Genomic DNA, 20,299 nt, shown 5'->3' on the forward strand with positions numbered 1-20,299 from the left:
TTAGTTTCCATTGCCCTAGGAACACTATCAGCGAAGAAATTGCTTCGGCATATGTCTGAGATTTCGCTGCCTGTGGATTCCTCTAGTATTTTTTTTTAAATATATTTTATTGATATTTCACAGAGAGGAAGGGAGAGGGATAGAGAGCTAGAAACATCGATGAGAGAGAAACATCGATCAGCTGCCTCCTGCACGCCTCCTACTGAAGATGTGCCCGCAACCAAGGTACATGCCCTTGACCGGAATCGAACCCGGGACCTTTCAGTCCGCAGGCCGATGCTCTATCCACTGAGCCAAACCGGTTTCGGCTCCTCTAGTATTTTTATGGTTTCCCTTCTTATGTTTAAGTCCTGTATCCATTTTGAGTTTATTTTTATGTATGGTGTAAGTTGGTGGTCTAGTTTCATTTTTTTGCATGTATCTGTCCAATTTTCCCAACACCATTTATTGGAGAGACTGTCTTGACTTCATTGTATGCTCTTGCCTCCTTTGTCAAATATTAATTGGGCATAGTGGCTTGGGTTCATTTCTGAGTTCTCTATTCTATTCCACTGAACTATATGTCTGCTCTTGTGCCAGTACCAGGCTGTTTTGAGAACAGTGGCTTTGTAATACAGCTTGAAATCTGGTATTGAGATTCCACCTACTTTTTTCTTCTTTCTCAGGATTGCTGCAGCTATTTGGGGTCCTTTTTTATTCCAGATGAATTTTTGGAACGTTCGTTTTAAGTCTGTGAAATATGCCGTTGGTATTTTAATGGGGATTGCATTGAATCTATAGATTGCTTTGGGTAGTCTGGACATTTTGATGATGTTGATTCTACCAATCCATGAACACGGTATGTTCTTCCATCTGTTTATGTCTTCCTCTATCTCTTTTTTCAGTGTCGTGTAGTTTTCCAGTATAGGTCTTTTACCTCCTTAGTTAAGTTTATTCCTAGGTATCTTAATTTTTTTTTGGTGTGATGGCAAATGGGATTGCTTTTTTAGTCTCTCTTTCTGTAAGTTCACTATTGGTATAAAGATATGCCATAGATTTCTTGGCATTAATGTTGTATCCTGCTACATTGCCGAATTCATTTAAGTCTAATAATTATTTTTGATGGAGTCTTTAGGCTTTTCTATATATAGTATTGTGTCATCTGCAAATAAAGATAGTTTTACTTCTTCTTTTCCAATTTGGATGCCTTTTGTTTCTTCTTCTTGTCTGATTGCAATGGCTAGTACTTCCAGTACTATGTTGAACAGGAGTGGTGAAAGTGGGCATCCCTGTGCTGTGGGTTTGTCATATATGGCTTTTATTATGTTGAGGTATGATCCTTCTATTCCTACCTTGCTAGGAGTTTTTATCAAGAAAGGGTGTTGGATTTTGTCAAATGCTTTTTCTGCATCAATTGATATGACTATGTGATTTTTATCTCTCAATTTGATTATGTGATGTATCACATTTATTGATTTGCGGATATTGTACCATCCTTGCATTCCTGGGATAAATCCTACTTGGTCATGGTGTATGATCTTTCTGATGTATTGCTGGATTCGATTTGCTAGAATTTTGTTGAGAATTTTGGCATCTATGTTCATGAGGGATATTCGCCTGTAATTCTCTTTCATTGTGTTGTCTTTATCTGGTTTTGGTATTAGGGTAATGCTGTCTTCATAGAATGAGCTTGGAAGTGTTCCTTCCTCTTGAATTTTTTGGAATAGTCGAAGAAGAATAGGTTTTAGTTCTTCCTTGAATGTTGGGTAAAACTCCCCTGTGGAGCCATCTGGCCCCGGGCTTTTGTTTGCTGGGAGATTTTTTATGACTGCTTCAGCTTCTTCCATAGTTATCAGCCTATTGAGATTTTTAGAATCTTTCTGATTGAGTTTTGGAAGGTTGTATTTTTCTAGGAATATGTCCATTTCCTCCAGGTTGTCTAGTTTGTTGGAGTAGAGTTGTTCATGGTATTTTTAAAAAATCATTTGTATTTCTGTGGAATCTTTTGTTATTTCGCCTCTTCCATTTATGATTTTGTTTATTTGGGTCCTTTCTCTTTGCTTCTTGGTGAGCCTGGCTAGAGGTTCATCAATCTTGTTTATCCTTTCAAAGAACCAGCTCTTGGTTTCATTGATATTTTGTATTGTGTTTTGGTCTCTATGTCATTTAATTCTACTCTGATCTTTATTATCTCCTTCCTTCTGCTCACTCTGGGCTTTTCTTGTTGCTCTCTTTATAATTCTTTGAGTTGTAGAGTTAGATGATTTACTACCATTTTTTCTTGTTTTATGCGGTAGGCCTGTAGCGCTATAAACTTCCCTGTCAGGACTGCTTTCATTGTGTCCCATAGGTTTTGGATTGTTGTGTTTTTATTGTCATTAGTTTCCAGGATGTTTTTAAGTGCTTCTTTGATCTATTTGGTAATGCAATCATTATTTAATAGCATGCTATTCAGCTTCCAAGTGTTTGTGTTTTTTGGATTGTTTTTATTGTAGTTTATTTCTAATATTATGCCATTGTGGTCTGAGAAGATGCTTGGTATGATTTCAATCTTCTTGAATTTGAAGAGACTTTGCCTGTGACCCAATATATGTTCTATCTTTGAAAATGACCCATGTGCACTTGAAAAGAATGTATATTCTCTGGCTTTGGGATGAAATGTTCTGAAGATATCAGTTAATTCCATCTGGTCTAGTGAGTCATTTAGGATTGCTGTTTCTTTGCTGATTTTTTGTCTAGAGCAGCCATGGGCAAACTACGGCCCACAGGCCAGATCCGGCCCGTTCGGCTGTTCTATCCGGCCCGCAGATCCGAAAGAGTGGAGGGTTCTCTTGCTCTCCCCTCCGCTCCTTTACTTTGAATTTTTATTAGTTCACACAAACACTCCATCCATGCTTTTGTTCCGGCCCTCCGGTCCAGTTTAAGAACCCATTGTGGCCCTCGAGTCAAAAAGTTTGCCCACCCCTGGTCTAGAGGATTTATCCAGTGATGTCAGTGGTGTATTAAAATCCCCTACTATGATTGTATTGTTGTCGATTTGTCCCTTGATATCTTCCAGGGTTTGTTTTATGTATTTGGGTGCTCCTGCAATGGCTGCATATATGTTTATCAGGGTTATATCCTCTTGTTGTATTGATCCCTTTAGTATTATGAAGTGGCCTTCCTTATCTCTTGTTATGGCCTTCACTTTGAGGTCTATTTTGTCAGAGATAAGTATTGCTACCCTAGCTTTTTTTAAATTTCCATTTGCATAAAAGATATTTTTTCCATCCCTTCACTTTCAGTCTGTGTGAGTCCCTTGTTCTGAGGTGGGTCTATTGTAGACAGCACATATATGGGTCATGTTTTTTTATCCATTCTGCCACTCGAAGTCTTTTGATTGGAGCATTTAGTCCATTTACATTTAAAGTTATTATTGAAAGGTACTTGTTTATAGTCATTTCTATTTTTGTGCCTGTGTTCCTTCTTACCTTTTTATTTCTTCTTTTTACAGCATTCCCTTTAGCATTTCTTGCATTGCTGGCTTGGTAGTGATAAACTCCCTTAGCCTTTTTTTTATCTGCCAAGCTCCTGATTTGCCCTTCAATTTTGATTGATAGTCTTGCTGGATAGAGTATTCTTGGATTCAGTCCTTTGCTTTGCAACATTTTGTATTCCTCCTTCCATTCCCTTGTAGCTTGATGTGTTTCTGTTGAGAAATCATTTGATAATCTGATGGGGGATCCTTTGTAGGTAACTCTCTGTCTCTCTCTTGCAGTCTTTTAAGATTCTCTCTTTGTCGTTAACATTTGCCATTGTAATTATGATGTGTCTTGGTGTGGGTCTTTTGGGATTCATCTTGCTTGGATTCCCTGTACTTGTGTAACTTTTTTCTTCCCCATATCAGGGAAGTTTTCCATCATTATTTCTTCAAATAGATTTTCTAATCCTTGCGGCTCTTCTTGTCCTTCTGGCAGCCCTATTATATGTATGTTACTTCGTTTCATGTTGTCCCAAAGCTCCATTAGGCTCTCCTCCTGCGTTTTAATTTTTTCTCCAGTTGCTGTTCAGATTGATTTTGTTTCTGTCCTTTATCTTCTAACTCACTAATTCGGTCCTCCACTTCTTCTAGTCTACTGTTGAAACCTTCCATGGTGTTTTTGATTGTAGCTATATCACTTTTCATTTCTTCCTGATTCTTGCATAGATTGTTGATTTTCTCATCCATCTGGTGTATGAATTGTACAACCATTACTCTGAATTTTTTTTCTGTCATGTTGCACGCTTCATTTTCACTAATTTCCTTTCTTGGTGACGCCTCATTTTCTTTCCTCTGGGGATTGTGTAATCTCCCCATTCTGACTATCACCAGAAGGTTCAAACATTGAGTTGCGTGGGCCTGGGCCATGTGCCATGGGAGCTTCGCAGCACCCAAGTGTCACTGAAGAGCTCTGACACTAAGATGTGTGGCTGCCATGGGTTGGTGGGAACTAGGCTCGCTCAGAGTCAGTTTTACCAGCACTCAGTGTGGCCTCCTGTGCGCACCTAAAATCAGGGACCCCACCTGCACCGCGCTAAACAGAGACCCTGCTGGCAATGCAAAAATCAGAGCCCCCTAGTGTGTGCCAGGAGTTAGAGTTCCACTGTGCCTGCACTAAGAATGGGGTATCAGAGTCTCTGTTGCTTCGTGCAGCCTCACGCTGAGAATCAGAGTCCCTGTGTGTGCATGCACCAAGAATTGGAGTCACTGGCTCTTAGTGTGAATGCACTGGGAGTCATGGATCCCAGGCGCATGTGATAAGAAACAGAGTCAAGTCACTGGTGCTCAGTGCTGCCTCCTGCCCGGAGAATCGGGGTCCCAGTCAGCTTGGGGGACTGGGTTGCACAGGAGGTCAGCAGGAAATCTGTTCCTGTGCTGTGGAAAACAGACTTTCATGTGCGCTTGCCCAGAATCAAAGTCAGGTGGCACTGCCACCCTGCATGGGCTTCGGGTTTGGTCACCCGATTGCATTGTGGGGAACAGATTCCCAGTGTCCACGCACTCCCAGGCTCAAATTCCTGTAGTGGAGCTGTGGCCAATGCGAGGGGCGGGTCTATCGGTTACTATGGCTCTGCCCCTGAGCCTGCGGGGTGGGGGATAGGCTCTGTGACTCACAGAAATCTGTGGTGGGGATGTCTGGATTCTTGGTGTCTGTGGGTCTGCAGCTGTGGTCGCAGGTTTCTGTCCCCAGTGGCTGCAGGGTTCTGGTTTGCATCTGAGACCAGACTGGGTGGTGCTGAGGCCAGGATCCTAGTCTCAAGCAGCTCTGTTTCTCAAGATGGCATGGTCTCTGTGCCCGCGCTGGCTGCCCTGGAGTGTCGGTGTTGGGAGCGGGGCTCTGCCATCTAAGACTGCCTGGTTTGGCAGCCCCTTGGAAGACGTGCAGAATCTAACTGTCCCATACACACACACACACCACACATGTCCACACACTCCTCTATCGTTCCCTCACTCTCTCACACTCTCTTCCTCCCTACCTTCCTGCCAGTCGCCATCTTCCTTCCTCTATTATTTTTATTTTCATAGCAAAGCAGTCTTTTTTCAGTTTATTGGCAAATAGTGAACATTTCCTTCTTTATATAATTTGAAAAAAATAAAATATTTTCTGATAAACTTATTTAGATTTTTAAAAAATTGAGTTTTACTCTTTTTTCTCTAGTAAAAAAAATGCTTGAAGATAAAAATGTATTTGCACAAAATGTGGTGAATTACAGCTTATCAGTTTTTCTAGACAGTTATCAAGGGAGCAAATACCCTAATTTGGGAAAAAGAGCTCTGGAATATGGTTCATAATGTAGGCATACACAAAGTTATAAGTTGTTATGTTGTGATAGAAATATTTTTACGCCTTTCATTTATTCTGTCAGTTACTTAACAAATTTGTATGAGCCCTTTCTCTGTGTCAGACATGTTGGTAAGCATTAGCAATACAGAGGCAAATAAGTACATCCTCTATATACCTTCAAGGAGTCAATAGAGAAACTCCTAGTGAAATACATATATAAAATGTTTGTTTGAAAGCATTTTTTTCTCAATAATGGCTCAACCAGTTTCAGCCCCTTGATTAGTTGCTAATGAACTCTTCTGATTGAATAGGTCCTTGTGTGTGACAGAGCAGAAAGGTCTGTACCAAGTGTGCTTTCCCATACAAACACCCAGTCAGAGTGTAGATATAAATTCTCCAGCCTTGAGATCAAGCATTTTTAATAAACTGTCCAAGATAATATATCTTAATACCTTACTTTATGAAATGCTTTGGAAGAAGAGTTTATTCCTGAGTTAGTTTTCTCTGTTTAATAATCTACACTAATAAAAGAGTAAGATGCAAATTGACCGTTCTTTCACAATGCCCACCAGCCAATCAGGAGTGAGTATGCAAAATAACCCAACAAAGATGGAAGGTTAATTTGCATATGCAGGCACTGAGCAGCCAGGGCTGAGGCGGGACAGGCATTCAACACTGCCCCAGCCGCTCTGGGCCTCTGGGCAGCATGGGAAGGTGAAAAGGCGGCTCCAGGCTGGAGCAAAAAGGCGGCTCTGGCTGGAGCGAAGGCAGTGCCAGCAGCCAGGGGAAAGAAGGCCCATTCTTGCATGAATCTTTGTGCATTGGGCCTCTAGTAATAATAATGATAATAATAATAATAATAATAATAATAATAATAATAATAATATTTATCTTGGATTAATGCCTTGTTAGAATTCATTACTTTCCTAGGGGAAATTGTTAGAGACTAAATTGACTTGGAACTGTTTATAAAGAACATTTAAGCTTTTTAAATTCATGTATCAGAGAATTCATATATATAGCAAACAATTACAAAACATGGATGAGAGCTAAATAATGTTTATTCTCAGGATCCCTATTTTGTGTTTTTATATAATAGTATTTATAGTGTTTTATAGTACTTAATAGTAGTACTTGTAGTACCTACTGTCTCTCAGTCATATGCTTGATGTTTGAGAAACAAAGATTTAAAAATTAAAAGGGACTTAGCCCTCAGTAAGCTCACAGTACAGACTGGGGAAAGGAGGCATGGGCCATAAGCAGTCAGTAGTGCCACAGTAGAAATGTGTGTATAGCTTTGTCAAGGGAGGCTATTATGTTCTTACTATATAGACAGTAGCCATGACCCCAGGTCAACCTGGTAAAAAATGAAAATATCAATCTGTGTACTTTATATTTCATGTAAACAGTGTCAGTAACTGACTTAACTAATTTTCCCACAACCCTGATGTTTTAATTGCATTGAATACTTATGCTACATCATGTGCACATAACTATAAGCTAACTTCTTACATTGCAGTCTGGTGGTACTTCCATGCAGACTGGTTGTTAAGAATTGGGTGTCCTCCATCAATGACTACCAGAGTCCCTGCTCTCTTTTCTCTGTGCTGTCTTCACAGTACCAAAGTTAGCATTGTTTTGTTCTCTGTGTGCTCATGCTAACTTCATGTTCCCCAGAACTTTCACTAACTGTGTTATCCCTTTTGTTTTCTTTCGCTCTCTTCCCTTTCTATTCAACAGTGTTTCCTTCCACAGAGTCCACTCATGTTTAAAGATCAGATGCAACAGGATGTGATCATGGTGCTGAAGTTTCCATCAAATTCTCCAGTAACCCATGTGGCAGCTAACACACTGCCCCACCTGACTATCCCTGCTGTGGTGACCGTGACCTGCAGCAGACTGTTTGCAGTGAATCGATGGCACAACACAGTAGGTAGGTGTCCCTAAGAAAGTCACCTGCTAAATGGTTCTTAAAAACTGCAATTAAGGTAAGATATGTGTTTCTGCAGGCAAGCTACTCTGCCAAATTATCACCAAAAAGCAGCAGAGTAAATAATTGCCAGACTTAACTGTATGACCCTTGTCTGTCTTATCTGCTACTATATTTTAATGCTCACAGAATGCTTAGCTAATGATCAAGTGTTCAATACATCTTTGATAAATAGAAGCAGTTCTTCAAATCAGTCAGGTCCTTCCACCCTATTCTACCCCCAGAAAAAACAGTTTTCCCATATTAAACAAAGGTGTATTTGAATCTGCATTTTCTGGATAATGGTTTCAAATCCTCTTTCTTTTACTTCATTAATTTCTTTAGCAAATATTTGAATGGCCACTGTGTGTCAGATAGTCCTGAGCATACAGCAATGAAGAAGATAAACACCATCTTTTTCCTTGTAAAGCTAAGAGTCTTTGACAAAAGACAAATCTAAGTTATTCAGTAATCTCACATGTGTTTTCTCCAAACTCATTCCTGAAAGTTCCAGCCAGTTCATCTTGAAGTGATATAATTCTGTCATAAAAGCTAGACATATTGATACTTATTCAATCAGAACAGAAGTGGATGTGACCAAATTATTTAGTTGGCCCAGTTCACCACTTAAGATCTCCCTGGAAGCCCCAGGATTCCCATTGTCACCAGGACTGAACAGATGAGCCATGGTGAATTAACTGAAATCTTTCTATTCTATTGATTTCTGTATTGCTCTGAAAAATAGTCATTTACCATAGCTTAGTCTCCTAAAAGCTTCTAAGTGTACCTATTTTACAGTTTTTGGTGATGTTATCAACATAAGGTGGAACTACTTCCATTCAATCAGAAATGTATAGCAAACATCTTCAAATATACAAGGTTGGGCAAAAGTAGGTTTATAGTTGTTTATTATGGAAATAATAAAATAATAAATAATAATAATACAAGAATAACCTCTGTGTCTCACATACTCACAACTGTAAATCTACTTTTGCCCCATCCTGTATATGACTATTCACAGGAGTCTTAGCCTCTAGAAATGTTTTGCAGTGGGAGAAAATTATGAAGGACTAAATTTTTCTTTAGACTTGTTCAAAAGCATTATATGTTATACTAGTGGCCTGGTGCACAGATTTGTGCACATTGAAAGGAAATTAATTAGAAGAAATATTTTAATATCACTATTCGCCCTTTTTCTTTCTTTTTTTTTTTTTAAATATATTTTATTGATTTTTTACAGAGAGGAAGGGAGAGGGATAGAGAGTTAGAAACATCGATGAGAGAGAAACATCGATCAGCTGCCTCCTGCACACCCCCCACTGGGGATGTGCCCGCAACCAAGGTACATGCCCCTGACCGGAATTGAACCTGGGACATTTCAGTCCGCAGGCTGACGCTCTATCCACTGAGCCAAACCGGTTTCGGCCGCCCTTTTTCTATAATAGAAGTGTCAACCAAATTCACGATTGGCAATGACAGATTGAAACACACACGTGCAACTGGCGCCAGCAAGAGGTTTATATGTATCGCGCATGCACAAGTCAACTTAGCCTTTTTACAGATATAGAATAGACTTGCTTAATTAGACCTGCTTTCTGATTTAGCTAAACTTTTTCCAGCCCAGTGAAGCACCCCAACTTCTCTTTCAGGTAATTGTCAGCAACACAGCAGTAAATATCAATATGAAGCAGATTATTATTGTAGAGCACACAGGAAGAACAAAGGGTAAAATATTTAACTGCAGCAGTCTTTGACTGAATTCTGCGCAGTGAGAAAACCTAAAGTCATTTTCAAGGTCCACCATTTCTTACTTCTTTTTAGTCGGGTCAAGTTTCCAAACTTTCTAAATCTCCGTTTTCCAGGTAATGAAAAGAAAATAGGATTCTACCGACTCTTCTATCTACCTATTCCAGGACTTCTTGAGGATCAAATGAGATGAGGCATAGGAAAATGCTTTACAGACATTTGGTTACAGTGTGAAAAGTTTCCAACTGGCTATAAAGCAAGTAGTGTTCCTGGGCTGAAGAAACTGCAAGGAGTCTAGTTGTTAGGGGAAGCTGGGTGTTGCTACATGACATCATTACCTGGTGGCCACAGCCACCATTTCTGGGCTGGGCTATGGGCCTCATTTTGTGCCATGGGGTCTCGGCAGCGTTGGCTGTGATTTGGTGGGGTATCGCTCCAGGGTGGTGGCAGGGCCTGTGTCCCACTTGGGGGAAACCGAGTGTTGCTTTGTGGGCCCCAGGTCTGCGGAGCTGTTTCTCTGTAAATGGCCAGTGCGCGTCACTGCAGCTCCTGCATTGAGCATCTGCCCCCTGGTGGTCAGTGTGTGTCATAGCGACCAGTCGGATGGACACTTAGCATATTAGGTTTTTATATATTTAGATAATCACATGTAATAAATTATGACTGATGACCTCAATGAAGCCCTAAAACATTAATCCTCTGAAGGAAGCTTTTACTGAGTTTAAGATTTGAGGTGTGGCTCAGGTTTATGCCTTTAGTTGACTTGTCCTATGTTGAAAGAAGGCCCACTTGGGTTGGAGCTCCATCTTTCCCTCTGCCTGTGCCTAGGTGAACCTGTGCTCACACACGTCGCTGCTTGCAGGCATGGCCTTTTCTTAGATTTCAGCCTCATTGGTTGCCCAGCAACCTTAGCTATATTTTGGGTTCAAGAAATGTTATGATCATCTATTTTATCCAGTTTTTTGTTATGATATTAACACTCTTTCTAGCTTTCTACATTCTACATCCTAAGTGGAAACTAGCAGTCTCTATTGTAATGATTTTTTAAAAGACTATCTTCTAAGACATGTGGTGGGACTTAATCATTCTCATAAGAATTTACCAAATAACCTTTAAGCAAATGTATATTTTTATGTATATTTTGTATAATCATCATAAAATACTGCTTATTAGGAAATGCCTCTTTTCTGATAATTTAATGGTAGTTTTATCTTTTTATTTAATCTGTAGGCCTCAGAGGAGCTCCAGGGTACTCCTTGGATCAAGCCCATCATCTTCCCATTGAAATGGATCCACTCATTGGTATGCTAACAACAAAAATATATTTTCATGGATGCTGACTGTCCACAAATGATAGTTGAATAATATTTTTATGCCACAACATTAATGTGCAAATAATGTCAAATTACCAGTAAAGAGCTGTGAAATCATAATATGCCATCTAAGAACTTTTTGGTATTAAACAATTATTTGTGGCTTTCCTTTATGTTTTAGGAAGTCATTTTAAGTTGGTTCTAAACAAGGCACATATTTCCAAACTGTTCTTTCTTTCATCCTAAACTAGTCTTTTACAGCTTGATATTATTTAAAATATATAAGGGCTCAAAGAGATTATTAAAGAAAACTAATACTGAAAAACATCTTTTTTTAGAAATCTTTATTTAGTAGGGCTAAAATATTTTTAAATTAAATATTTCACATAAATCACAAGCTCAAGAGCTATAACCCTTTGCAGAACTTATTACATATATTTTAAATTATCACACACATCTTTATTATCCATATGATCCAGAACAAGCCTCTCAATCTTTCTAGGCCTCAGTTTCATATCTGCAAGATGGTTTATAATACTAATGGTGGTTTTGCCTATTTCAGGTGATCACGTAGAAAACTAAATTAGGAAAAAAATAAAAATTTTATGAAATATTAAGCCACATACAAGTTATAGTACTTTTTTCTTATATTAATTCACCCTTTATCTTTGAACCCAGAAATAAGATAGGGAGCCATTTCAGTCAGGTATACCCCTATATAAAATAGCATTTATATGTCTTTGGGAGGATATAAGGTTGAGTACCAGGAATATTTTTAGAGTCTAGCTATACCAAGAAAGATTGACAATGTCACATACAGGTAGAGTGTAACCATGGAAAAATTAATAGCTGTATTAGAATAAATAAAGGACCAATTATATAGTTATACTAGTGGCCCGGTGCATGAAATTTGTGCATGGAGGGGGGGATTCCCTTAGCCCAGCCTGAAACCTCTCCAATCGGGGACTCCTTGGGGGATGTCCTACTGCTGGTTTAGGCCCAGGCTCGGGCCTAAACCGGCAGTCGGACATCCCTCTAGCAATTAGGGACCACTGGCTCCTCACTGCTCATCTGCCTGCCTGCCTGATCACCCCTAACTGCCTCTGCCTGCCTGCCTGATTGCCCCTAACCCAGGGGTGGGCAAACTTTTTGACTCGAGGGCCACAATGGGTTCTTAAACTGGACCGGAGGGCCGGAACAAAAGCATGGATGGAGTGTTTGTGTGAACTAATATAAATTCAAAGTAAAGGAGTGGAGGGGAGAGCAAGAGAACCCTCCGCTCTTTCAGCTCTGCGGGCCGGATAGAACAGCCGAACAGGCTGGATCCGGCCCGCAGGCCGTAGTTTGCCCATGGCTGCCCTAACCCCTCTGCCTGCCTTCCTGATTGCCTCTAAATGCCTCTGCCTGCCTGCCTGATCACCCCTAACTGCCCTCCCCTGATGGCCTGATTTTGCCCCCAACTTCCTCTGCCTGCCTGATCTCGCCCCTACCTGCCCTCCCCTGCCATCCTGATCTTGCCCCCAACTGCCCTCCCCTGCAGGCCTGATCGAGCCCCCAACTGCCCTCCTCTGCTGGCCAATTTAGTTCTGATTGGTTGGTTTCTATGCCAATCAGGATCAAAAGCTCTGCCTCCTAGGCAGCCATTGCCTTCTCACACTTCACCCAGATTTGGTTCTGATTGTTCAGTTTCTATGCCAGTCAGCATCAAAAGCTCCGCCTCCTAGGCAGCCATTGGCTCCTTACAGTTGACCCAGATTTGGTTCTGATTGGTCGGTTTCTATGCCAGTAAACATCAAAAGCTTCGCCTCCTAGGCAACCATTGGCTCCTCACAGTTGATCCAGATTTGGTTCTGATTGGTCGGTTTCTATGCCAGTCAGCATCTCTGGGCCTATCAATGGGGCCTGATCAGAAAGGCAGGGCTGATCAGCAGCCCTGGTGGAGGACTGGAGAGAAATGGAGGCACAGCTGCTGGCCAGACTGGGTGAGAAAGAGAGAGGCAAGTGCTGATCAAAAGCTGCCACAGAGGCTATGGATCAGTGCCTGCTTCTCTCTTCAGGTCTCTCTCTGGCCCTGATTCACAGCCCCCTCGGCAGTCAGTGCCGGGGCACCTCACCTGCAGCAGATGCAGTGGCAACCCAGCGCTGACTGCAGGACTGACTTCTGGTTGGTTGAGCCTTGGTTGTTACTGGTTGTTACAACCCAAGGTTTTTATATATTAGGATATAATTACTACTGGCCTGGTGCACAAATTCATGCACATTGAAAGGAAATTAATTAGAATAAATTTTACTATCGCTATTCACCCTTTCTCTATAATAGATGTGTCAACTAAATTCACGATCAACAATGACAGATTGAAACACAGGTGTGTGATTGGCACCAGTGAGAGCTTTATATGTATCATGCATGTACGAGTTAACTTAGCCTTTTATAGATATAGAATAAACTTGCTTAATTAGACCTGCTTTCTGATTTAGCTAAACTTTTTCCAGCCCAGTGAAGCACCCCAAATTCTCTTTCAGGTAATTGTCAGCAACACAGTAGTAAATGTCAACATGAAGCAGATTATTATTATACAGCACACAGGGAAAACAAAGGGTAAAATATTTAACTGCAGCAGTCTTTGACTGAATTCTGCGCAGTGAGAAAACCTAAAGTCATTTTCAAGGTCCACCATTTCTTACTTCTTTCCAGTCAGGTCAAGTTTCTAAACTTTTTAAATATCCATTTTCTGGCTAATGGAAAGAATATAGGATTCCACCAAGTCTCCTATCTACCTATTTCAGGACTTCTGTGAGGATCAAATGAGATGAGGCACGGGAAAATGCTTCACAGACATTTGGTTACAGTGTGAAATGTTTCCACCTGGCTATAAAGCAAGTAGTGTTCCTGGGCTGAAGAAACTGCAAGGAGGCTAATTGCTAGGGAGAGGAAGCTGGGCATTGCTACGTGAGGTCATTACCCGGACAGCTGGACACTTAGCATATTAGCCTTTTATATAGAGAGAGAACTTGCATAGTGTTTAAGTGACTTAGGATCTTTAATTTTCTTTGCTACCTTTCTTGCACATTTTTTTATTGTTTATCTTCTTTAGTAAATGTTATTATAGTGTTAGTAGATTCCCACAAATAGTAGCACATAGATTTAATTAGTGTTAGAGAGTGATGGGGGTTTTCTACATCAAATTTTCTGTTTTAGAATTCAGCCCATGGATTTAGCCTGAAAGGGCGGTGTAGAGTAAGGCATAGGCTGGCATACAGACAGGCACTAGGGAAATCAGATTGTGTTTCTGTGTTTTTGACTTTATTCAGATCCCAGTTCTGTCCACTGACTCTTTGCCTGTCTCTTTCCTCTTCAGTTCCTCTCCTATCTTTTTTATTTCTCTGGTCCCCTGCCAGCCCATTCTGGAAAGGCCTTCTGTTTGTTGACAATCCAAGTCTTTAAAGCTGCTGACCTAAAGGTCCCTGTGGGACTGCCCATATAACAACATCCCTTGTTCAAATCTCTATTCTCTTTTTCCATGAATTGTAAATGCTATCAGAAAATGACAGATTGTTGTAAATATTAAGATATTTTTTCCTTATATAGTGTATCTCAGACAGTATTATTCCTCATTAATATTGAACATGTGGACACTAATGAACTTGTATATAGTAAACATATATGAAATTAAATGCATTTAGATATTGTTATTTTTTTAAAGTCATTATCTTGAATTCCTCATATTGTATTTATTTATTGGTGGAGGAAGAATTTACATTTATGACAATTTTTAAATAAGTAGTATGGTTTATAAATAATCACTGCTACTAAAAAAGTTTATATTCCTCATGGGTAAATATAAAATATTAACCTATATACCCTTAAAAAAACCTTTTCTACACAAATGAAGCATAAAAGTATTACTTCTGTAAGTGCTTGATGAAACTTGTATGAAATATTTCTTTTTTTTTTTTCTATTTACATTTAGCCAATAACTCTGGTGTGAACAAACGGCAGATCACAGACCTTGTTGACCAGAGTATACAAATCAATGCACATTGTTTTGTGGTCACAGCGGATAATCGCTATATTCTCATCTGTGGATTCTGGGATAAGAGTTTCAGAGTTTATTCTACAGAAACAGGTACCCTTTGATTTGAAATACCTTATTCTCTTCAAAATGCCTATTGTTATATGTAAATCATAAAATGAAATCATAATAATGTAGGCATTTTTATCTTGAGTGCCAAGATCCAAATTAAATGTTTACATTATAAGTTAATAACTATTCATCATGCCCTCCATTCTGAACTTTAGCATGAACCCTGATTTCACAGGACAAAGGGGACTATTGTCTCCTTCCAAATCAAATCCAGTAAAATACCTTAAATCTCCCTTTAGACTGGCCCAAACAAAAATCATCATTGTGTTATCTTGTAAGTCCTTTTCTTAAAAATCCCAAGTGATAGCCTTGTATTATTTTTCAGAAGCAATTCAAGAAAGCAAATCTGTCGCTATGATTTAATTACCTTACAAATTTGCAGGTCTATAGGGTCACTTTTCAAAAATATCCTATGTAACAAAGAGGTAATATGCAAATTGACCATCACTCCAACACACAAGATGGCTGCCCCCATGTGGTCAAAGATGGACGCCCCCATGTGGACACAAGATGGCTGCCACAAGATGGCTGGCAGGGGAGGGCAGTTGTGGGTGATCAAGCCAGCAGGGGAGGACAGTTGGGAGGGACCAGGCCTGCAGGGGAGGGCAGTTGGGGTGACTAGACCAGCAGGGAATAGCAGTTAGGGGCAACCAGGCTGGCAGTTGGGGGGGACCAGGCCTGCAAGGGAGGTTAGTTGGGGAGTACCAGGCCTGTAGGGGGGTAGTTGGGATGGACAAGGCCTGCAGGGGATGGAAGTTGGGGGGACCAGGCCTGCAGCGGAGGGCAGTTGGGGGTGACCAGGCCAGCAGGGGAGGGCACTTAGGGGTGACCAGGCATGCAGGGGAGGGCAGTTGGGGGCAACCAGGCCTGCAGGGGAGAGTAGTTGGGGGATACAAGGCTTGCAGGGGGGGCTGTTGGGAGGGACAAGGCCTGCAGGGGAGGGCAGTTGGGGGGGGGGGGGGCAGGCCAGCAGGGGAGGGCAGTTAGGGGCGACCAGGCTCACAAGGGAGGGAAGTTAGGGGTGACAAGGCCAGCAGGGGAGGACAGTTAGGGGCAATCAGGCTGGCAGGGGAGCAGTTAGGTGTCGATCCAGATGGCAGGGAGTGGTTAGGGATGATCAGGCTGGCAGGCAGAAGCGGTTAGAGGCAATCAGGCAGGCAGGCAGGAGAGCGGTTGGGAGCCAGCAGTCCTGGATTGTGAGAGGGATGTCAGACTGCCCGTTGAGGCCCGATACCACCGGGACCCCAGATTGGAGAGGGTACAGGCTGGGCTGAGGGAAACACCCCCCCCCCCACCGTTCATGAATTTCATGCACTGGGCCTCTAGTCATATATAATCCTATATAATAAAGAGGTAATATGCAAGTTGACCATCTCTACAACACACAAGATGGCTGCCCCCATGTGGTCAAAGATGGCCGCCCCCATGTGGACACAAGATGGCCACCACAGGATGGCCAGCAGGGGAGTGCAGTTGGGAGGGACAAGGCCTGCAGGGGAGGGCAGTTAGGGGTGACCAGGCCTGCAGGGGAGGGCAATTATGGGGGACCACACCAGCAGGGGAGGGCAGTTGGGGGGGACCAAATCTGCAGGGGAGGGCAGTTGGGGGCAACCAGGCCAGCAGGGGAGGGCAGTTGGGGGTGACCAGGCCTGCAGGGGAGGACAGTTAGGTGTGACCAGACTGGCAAAGGAGGGCATTTAGGGGTGACCAGATCAGCAGGGGAGGGCAGTTAGGTGCAATTGGTCTGGCAGGGGAGCAGTTAGGCGTGATCAGGCTGGCAGGGGAGTGGTTAGGGGGTGACCAGGCTAGAAGCGGTTAGGGGCAATCAGGCAGGGAGGCAGGCGAGCATTTGGGAGCCAGCAGTCCTGGATTGTGAGACCTAAACGGGCAGTCGGACATCCCTTGAGGGATCCCAGATTGGACAGGGTGCAGGCTGGGCTGAGGGATACCCCTCCCCCCTGTTCATGAATTTCGTGCACCCGGCCTTTAGTAGTGAAATAAAGCTCTTGCCATTTATAGAAAAATAGCAAACGAATTATATCTGCTGTTTCTGTGTTTCAGGGAAATTAACTCAGATTGTATTTGGCCATTGGGATGTAGTCACCTGCTTGGCCAGGTCTGAGTCCTACATAGGTGGGGACTGCTATATTGTGTCAGGGTCTCGAGATGCGACCCTGCTTCTCTGGTACTGGAGTGGGCGACACCATATCATTGGAGACAACCCTAATAGCAGTAAGTATTGTCTAAAACTGTCCTATCAGACTATAAATTCATTTAAGTATAATTTCCCTTTTTAATTTTCCTAATAGTTTTTCCTGAGTTTGTAAGGATTTTAAAATATGAAAGTTTAGGTAGCAAAAATTTCTATTGGAATGTCGCTTTATTCAATGTGTACAAAAGAGCAAGTATAATAACTTTTATCCTGGAGATGCTCCCAGGTCCCTTCACATTGACCTTCTGCTCAGCTGCCCTTCCTTTATCTCCAAATGCCCCTGTCCTTCAGAAATTTCCTATAGTGTCACCTGATTCATTAAACCTCATATAGTTTCTCCCAGGTGAATATATTCTCTCCCTCCTCTGAATTTCCATAAAGTTTTATTTGTACCTCAGTGAGGACATTTACTACTTTCTGCCATGTAGTATAGTAACTATCTCCTTTTATTCATTTAACAATGATTGAGTACCCACTTCAGAATAGTCATTGAGAAGGCAAAAATTAATAAGGGGGTTTCTTTGCTTGGGATGATTCCTAAGTGTTTTTATTCAACAGTGCTCTTTAAGATTTTCTGTAGGGGAAAAAATGGGAATCCAGAGTAAAATAATTTTAGAAAAAAATTTATTTGCTATGAAGCTGTAAAAGTCTTACACAAATAAATCTGTTAACAGTTGTTTAACCCACAGTTTCTCAAACATGTTTTTCCATGGAACCTTTGTTCATGGAAAATCAGTTATTGTTCCTTGGAACTGTTTGTTTTGAGGAAGCACTGAAGTGTGTCATGAGTCTCTCCCCTTCCATTTGAAGTCTCTGGTTCCTGGCATAGTTACACACATAATAGGTTTTCAATGAATAGTGTTAAATGACTGAGAACCAGATAAGAGGTTGCCTAGATATAATTACTGTTTTTAATTACCAAGCTTTCAGTAGTTCAAGTTCACATGTTTACAGTAAAATAGAGAATGGTTTCTATAAAGCATTGGTAATGGCAAGTACCTAAACCAGACTTATTCTAATTATAATTCATACATTGGTCCAAGCTTAAACAGTACTCCAAAATAAACCAAAACATGACTTAAGGGAATATTGATGACTAACAGATAAGAATTTCTTAAGAGTGCTGGCATCTACCACTGAAATATTGTAAGAATAGATGAGAAATGTGCAAGATGGCATACTGCAACTGCGTGGCTGGAGGCTGCCTTCTCTGATCCATTCCAACCTGTGAGATAGCTGGGGATGGAAATTGAATTGTACATTTACTCTTCAAGTCCCACTTACCCCCAACTCTTATGTGTTTTGACAGGAATACTGCAAAAATAGGAAATGGCTCTCAATTGATAGGAGCAAAGGCGCTATCATAGTACAGAAAAAAAAAAGATAGATAATAAAATGATGATAGATGATACATAGATGATAGATGATAGATAGATAGATAGATAGATAGATAGATAGATGGATAGATGGATAGACGATAGATAGAATAGATGACCAAATATTTTGTGAGGTTTTATTCTTGCCTATAGCTACCGTTGAAGAGCAGTAGATGAAGAAACAAAGTGTATTGTGAAGTAATGTCTCTTAGTGTAGATAAAAGATAGTGTGTGTGTTATACATTTCAGCCTCTGTTTTAAGTTGTGAACTAAGATGTAATACTGGTTTAAGGAAAAAAATTCAACATTGCCTGATTTCAAACTGGCCAAATAATTAGCTACCAATTCTACCTTATAAGAAACATCATACTCCAAATACTAACAAATTAATGTGTATGTGTGTGACATTTGATCTGCCAGTGATAGCTTTATTATTCTCAAGTATGGAATATTATCACATTATTTTATCTAAATGTATTTTCACATATTTCCAATGTTTCTGTATATCAATAGTAGTGTAACATTCATTAGAAAAGTTAAATTAAGCAGCAAGTCAGTGTAGTATCATCTATTTATGTTGACAAAAATTAGATTTATTATTAAAAAATTTTTAAATAGAACACTGCTTTAAATCCAGTCAATTAACATCTACAAAATGAAGCTCAGAAATGATTAAAATTATATTTCAAAAAAAAGTATTTAATTCTTGAAAGCTACCATCTGGTAGAGATAAGATATTTTATATAATGTACTGCTATGATGTAAAGAATTTTGAAGAAAAATGTTAAATTATAGTAATTATTTGTTAGCTACTTTATTTTACTTTATTCTCTAATGTTATTTTAAACCAAAAGATGGTTAACAATTGATTATGCTCTGATCCATCAGTTAGCAAGAAAAGTTAGATGTAGTAATATTTAGAGTGTTTAAAGTTCCTTACAACAGGAGCTATATAAATGGAAATGTTTATATTAATCCTTAAGAACAAAATTGTGAATATTGTATTTGTTAAAATGCAGCATTTTATTTAAGATTGCCCTTAAGAAGTTACAGCAGCAGAAGCATCAATCAGACCATCAAACCTCAGAGGGAAGGTAGGGGAGGGTGGGGGTAAGGGGGAGAGATCAACCAAAGGACTTGTATGCATGCATATAAGCCTAACCAATGGACACAGACAACAGGGCGGTGAGAGAAGGAGGGGGGTGTGTGGGGGGGCATGGGGGGATAAGGACACATATGTAATACCTTAATCAATAAAGAAAAATAAATAAATAATAATAAAAAGGAAGTTACAGCAGAATATTATCAGTGTATATTTTTCACTATTACCTATACATATAAGAATTTATTTTTATTAATAGATGTTGTCATCATTATGAACCTAAACCACTTTCATAAAACCCACCTGGTCAAGACTTTATTGGACATTTAATGTGGACATATGTAATATGGCTTTATTTCATGTTATCTTTAATACATGTAATGCTCTTCTAGAATACACAGGCTGAGCACCTAAAGTGTTGGTCAAACAACAAGCATGTATTGAATATCTACTGTGTGTTGGTACTATTTTTTTAAAACTTACTGGGATGACACTGGTTAACAAAATTATATAGGTTTCAAGTGCACAATTGCATAAAACATCATCTGTACACTGCATTGTGTTCACCACCCCAAATCAAGTCTCCATCCATCAACATTTATCCTCCCTATACACCCTCCTCCGCCTCCCTCCAGGCCCACTCCCTACAACAA

The 20,299-nt window shown here is 40.5% G+C and overlaps 1 protein-coding gene across 9 annotated transcripts in view; it reads left to right on the top strand.

Moving 5' to 3' along the window:
• Nucleotides 1-20,299, top strand: part of NBEA (neurobeachin) — a 954,039-nt gene that overhangs the window by 913,725 nt on the left and 20,015 nt on the right. For 8 of the 9 annotated variants that reach the window (XM_080658500.1, XM_080658502.1, XM_080658504.1 and 5 more), the window contains 4 exons: nucleotides 7,524-7,716; nucleotides 10,729-10,800; nucleotides 14,783-14,938; nucleotides 17,018-17,188. In XM_080658500.1, the coding sequence (XP_080514626.1) occupies nucleotides 7,524-7,716; nucleotides 10,729-10,800; nucleotides 14,783-14,938; nucleotides 17,018-17,188 (592 nt within the window). The remainder of the gene's footprint in view (nucleotides 1-7,523; nucleotides 7,717-10,728; nucleotides 10,801-14,782; nucleotides 14,939-17,017; nucleotides 17,189-20,299) is intronic. The other variant, XM_080658501.1, reaches the window with a different exon arrangement.

The sequence above is a fragment of the Plecotus auritus genome (genome assembly GCF_963455305.1).
Source record: "Plecotus auritus genome assembly, chromosome: 3".
In the NCBI taxonomy this organism is placed as follows: Eukaryota; Metazoa; Chordata; class Mammalia; order Chiroptera; family Vespertilionidae; genus Plecotus; species Plecotus auritus.